Source organism: Montipora capricornis, chromosome 9, assembly GCF_036669925.1.
Source record: "Montipora capricornis isolate CH-2021 chromosome 9, ASM3666992v2, whole genome shotgun sequence".
NCBI lineage: Eukaryota > Metazoa > Cnidaria > Anthozoa > Scleractinia > Acroporidae > Montipora > Montipora capricornis.
Genome location: NC_090891.1, coordinates 24698663 through 24703662, shown reverse-complemented (window position 1 = coordinate 24703662; position 5000 = coordinate 24698663). Strand labels below are relative to the sequence as shown.

The window sequence follows — 5000 nt, the reverse complement described above, 5'->3', positions numbered from 1 at the left end:
CGATATTGTTAGGTTTGCTGATGGACGAATGAGATGAAATTCTTTCACAGTCATTAGGCTGTTGTACAAGTACTGTACACGTCACTGGACTGGCTGTTGGCTGTCAAGTTGAAAGACAAGAACATGCTTTTTTGGTCAATTCATGGTCCTTGTGATATTAAGCTGCTGCACCTCGCTTTGCAATTGCATCAACTGTTTTATCAACTTAAAGTTAGGCTTTTGACTTATGCCAGTCACATTTGCTGGCAGTGATGGTCAGCAGGCCATTACAAACAGAAACCTTAAAGGGGCTAGGTCACGCTATTTTAGGTAATTTTGTTTAATTTTGTTAATTATGAGCTCTAAACGTCAAATTGGCAGAGCAAAGAGTCTTTCATTTGCAAAATCATGGCCACATAACAACTGAGAATGATTTTCAAGCTTTGTAAATGACATTTTGATATAGACTGATATAAATTTGAAAAAAGGTGGGCCGACGTTTTTCAAATTTACCCAAATTCAATCCATTTCAATCCTCTCCAGTTTTGTCCATCCATGTCCCTTCTTGGCTTCCCTGTGCTTTGTTAGAGTTCTTCTATACTTTTGAACAGTTATTTTGATATTTTAGTTAATTCTATGACCATTCGATCAGAGCTGAAAATGCTGAAAATGCCTAAAATAGCGTGACCTAGCCCCTTTAATACAATGTGGAAGGCAATCAGCAAATCACAACACTAGCTTGGGCCCATTAACTCATACTACAGTGATTGGCAACACTGAAAAATAAAACCCTTGATTGGAATTTGAATTTTAGAGACCAGAAGTTGATAATGTGCGCAACCAACAGAGATAGTTTTTGTATTAGAAATAAGATTGCACATAGTGTAGTGGATATAGCTTGTGGGGTGCATTCCAATGCTCTGGTTTCGAATCCCAGCCTGTGTGTCCCATTTTCATTCGGCTTTTAATCCTTTTGAGGCTGGTAAAATCAGAACCAGTATTACTGGGGACAAGTTGTGTATACAACAGGGTTTGAGTGGCACGCATTTCTGCTGTAATAATGGTAGAAGCTAATGAAAAAGGTGCTTTCATGTTGACTTCTACTGCAGTCAGCGTCTTGTCTTGTCTTTTCTTGTCTTTGTCAAGTTATGACAAATAGGCACCCAATGTCTTTCATACCTTGTGCATGTTCTAACAGCACATTGCACAAGTGAGTCATACAATTTTGTTCAATGCAGAGATTAAATGTCTCTACAGATTTCTAGTAGTTATGTAGTAAACTTTTACAGAACACTAAACATAATGATGCTGCTTGCGGATTTACCTGTGCTCTAGAATATAAAGATGCTTGTAGCTGCTTCTCAAGCTGAAGAATTTTTACGTCTTTTCTCAGATTCTCTGTTTCTAATCTCTGAACTTGGTGTTCCAATCTGTAAAGTTCTCCTTCCTAAATAAAGAAAAGAAGAGTATGGCTGTTACAAATACTAAAAAAGAGAAAAAAATGTTACAAATGCTCATTTTACATGTTCTTTGGTAACAGATTCTCAAGATAGAAATTACATTAATTTTTTTTAGAAGTACATTTTCTTCATTACAGAAAATTAATGCTCCATGATAGATAACAAGGTTAGAAATTGATTTTAGACTTCCAAACAGCAAAGGAAAGAGTGCATGTAGTTTAAAAATAAGCATGCAATGTGTATGTTGGTAGTGCAGTAACAACATGGTATCGTGTCAACTGAGCTGCATTTTGTCTTCCAGGAGATTCAAGTTAACTTTGTGTGATATGTAGCTCTTAGTACACGCTGTTATATAGCAAGATATTGTTTTGGTACCTTATATCATTATAGTGCCATGGTAGATGTCTAAGCTAAATAGCCCCCTGAGAAGACATGTGGTTCCTAGTACGATATTAAATCCCAGATAGATTGAAGAAAATAAAACAGAATCGAGAAACATTGGCTTCCAGGCTGACCTGTTGTCATCCCTTTCAAGTTCCCTTACAACTTCTTTTCCACCACAACTTTGAGCGTGCACTCTGAGCCTCTGACATCTCTGTCAGGCAGGGTTAGTATTTGGATGGGTGACCTCAAAATATAGGACTTGCCGTCAGAAACATAGGACCGAAAATTCTATTTTAACGCTCAAAAATGCGAACTAGGCAAGGTACAGATTTTGTTAGCCTGCTTTATGCAAAACAAAATTTAATATTGATGCAAAAGTAAATAAAATAATATTGATACACAGTTTTTAGGAAGAGAAGAAGAAGTTTTCAGGAAGTGTCGATCAAGAATTAAATATTTTGCCATCAGCAACAAAATTTGCGACATGAAAACAACTTAAATTTTGAACTGAGAATATAAAAAGTTACCATCAATGAAAAACATTTTGGGAGGTTTTTGCTATGTTCAATTTTTCTATTGTACTTTTGGTTGCACAAGTAAATGGCAAAATCGAAAGTGACATCGAATTCAGCGTGCGCCGTGATCAATTCACCTTGCATGTTTACTCGCGAAACAAAGGATACATCTGTGTCAAAATGATGGCAAGACCACCGGTTTTTGTTTTTGTTGGTTTGTTTTTTTTTTCTTTCTTTTGAAGAGTTTTAAAGATTGACAAGAAATGTGCAAATTCACACAAAGATCACAATTACAGTATCCAACTCTTGAGGTTGTTGACCATTGTTTCTGCAAAGTCAAAAATTCACTCTTCTAGATGAGGTTATTTATCACCAGGTAATTCCATCGTTTTGGAAATAGCAGATGCTGTATTATTCATCAGTGTCACAAATTCATACCGATTTTGGAGATCATTTTGTTGAAACTCCAGCTTGCTTCCAGCAGACCTGTTTATGTTCGTGAGTTATGCACGCGCTACGGACCTATTTGCCATCATAGTCTTACACTCACTCACTCAAGCAGTCACTCTTACAAACCCAGAGACAAAGTGTGTAGTGCACTTATAAAGTGCACTTATAAAGTGCACTACCATGAAAACTGTAAAAAGGCATGAATTTAAGCGGAATCACAGGAACATGGCTGCACGACACAGAATCTTTTTCCCAGGTCAATAAATTACCACTCTATAATCCAGCCTGAAAACAACTTCCACTTGAACAACATTTCCATTACAATGGTAATAATTATTTTGATTTCTGGGAAATCATCATGTTTACTAAAAGAAGAACACAATAACTGTTGCCGACACTCTGGCACTTCAGTCTCAACAGTATGCAATACATGTATACTGTAATTACCCGGGTATTGTCACTTGAATATACATATAGTATAATGAGTAGGGCACCAGACACTAGCTAGAGATTAGCACTCAATCACTTCCTAGTTCATCCATCTCATTTACTGAAAAAAAAACAACACCCTTTTTCATTTGGCTACCTTAAGAAATTGCAGCTGCGCTTCAAGTTCTGCTATCCGTGAGATTTTGGCCAGATGTTCTTGTTGAAGGATTTGAATATGTTGCTTCAATGTGAGGAGCTCTTGATCCTTCTCTGCCTGTTAAGATTGTAATGAAAGTTTATCCTTACTGATATTTTTAGAAACAACACAACACTTTTTAAATTTAAAAACATGTTTCGACAGAAACTTCTGTCATCTGCTAATTAATGCTAATTAACTATAAGAACAAAAGGAAACATGACAATGTAAAAAATTACAAAGAAAGTTTTAAATTAACATGATAAAGTTGATGATTAAGTGCAGGTTTCTCCCATTGAATATGAATTATTACAAGAAGAAATGTTATATACATTTAAAGAATAACAAGGAATACCGGTAGTAATTAATTATTTGGAGCCTAGAGCCAAAGAAACCGCCAGGTTTTCGAGTTAGCTCCTAAAATAATAATAATAATAATAATAATAATTATAATAATAAACCTGACACCATTATTGAAGATAAGCAAGAAAAGACATGCATGCTGATAGATATGGCAATAACTGCCGACCGAAATACATCAGTAAAAGTAACAGAGAAATTGTCCAAATGTAAAGATCTGGAAGTTGAGATTACGAAAATGTGGGGATTGAAAACAATAACAGTGCCTGTTCTCAAAAACAGTGCCTGGCATCAAAAAACACCTTGACAAGATACAAGGAAAAATTAACATCATAGAACTTCAAAAGATCGCCCTCATAGGATCAAGTCACATCCTCTGAAAAGTTCTAGTGGTCGAATGAAGACCATGACTACCAATAATTAGAGCCCCAGAACCTGGATTGGATCTGGCGCCAATGGCGAACATGACAGAAGAATCAGAGATAATGGAATCATGGAATGTTCATAAGCAGCCGTATTTCAATTCTCTTCTGTAACTGTTAATGATCCTAAATTCTGGTGGAATTAAGCTGGTCCATCGACTTGTTCATTTAGAAAGCCATTAAATACTTCTGCAGTAAAAGCATCATTTTACCGTGCATGTGCATAAGCAAGCTTAACTTCAGAAGTACTACACATCAATTTCGCTGCAGTTTGAAAATGACAAAACAGTGCGCAGAAGTCCCCTTCAACTGAAATAATGTGTGTAGTGTACATTGTACAGTAGCTCTCACTTCTGAAAGAAAGGATTATCCCACCTGACTTCCTTGAAGCCTTGGTCCTGGATACTTTGAGGATTCTGTCCTCCACTGTGAAGTCCAAGGAGAGGTTTGCCCAATTGGGCCCTTTGTAGCTGCAGACAATCTTGCCGGTGGTGTACGAGAAACAGGTTGCCTTGCCAGAGAACCCTGCAATGGACTGAGCGTGTTGGACTGAGGAGTTACTCCTACTGAAGATAAGGGTGTATTTAATGGGGTACTTGGAGTCGTTGGAGTGCGTCCGACTGGGCCATTGCTGTTTGTCCAGCTTGTCTGAAATGTGCCCCTGGGTTCAGCTGACGTTGTCCAAAGAGCAACTTCTGGTGAATTGGATGAGCGATTTGGGGTAACCACTTCAATGTTGTTGGTTGTAAGCATTACATTGTGCCCAACGTCTAGCGTTACCAACTCTGTACTTGAGCGATCAAGG

At 37.3% G+C, this 5000-nt stretch overlaps 1 protein-coding gene across 2 annotated transcripts in view; it reads right to left on the bottom strand.

The window, feature by feature from the left end:
• LOC138016118 (uncharacterized) overlaps positions 1-5000 on the bottom strand; it is a 10684-nt gene that overhangs the window by 1040 nt on the left and 4644 nt on the right. For both annotated transcript variants that reach the window (XM_068863297.1, XM_068863298.1), the window contains exons 2-5: positions 4571-5000; positions 3375-3491; positions 1304-1426; positions 1-100 (exon numbers count right to left, since the gene is read on the bottom strand). The exon at positions 1-100 is cut by the window's left edge and continues 1040 nt beyond it; the exon at positions 4571-5000 is cut by the window's right edge. In XM_068863297.1, coding sequence (XP_068719398.1) covers positions 1-100; positions 1304-1426; positions 3375-3491; positions 4571-5000 — 770 coding nt within the window. The remainder of the gene's footprint in view (positions 101-1303; positions 1427-3374; positions 3492-4570) is intronic.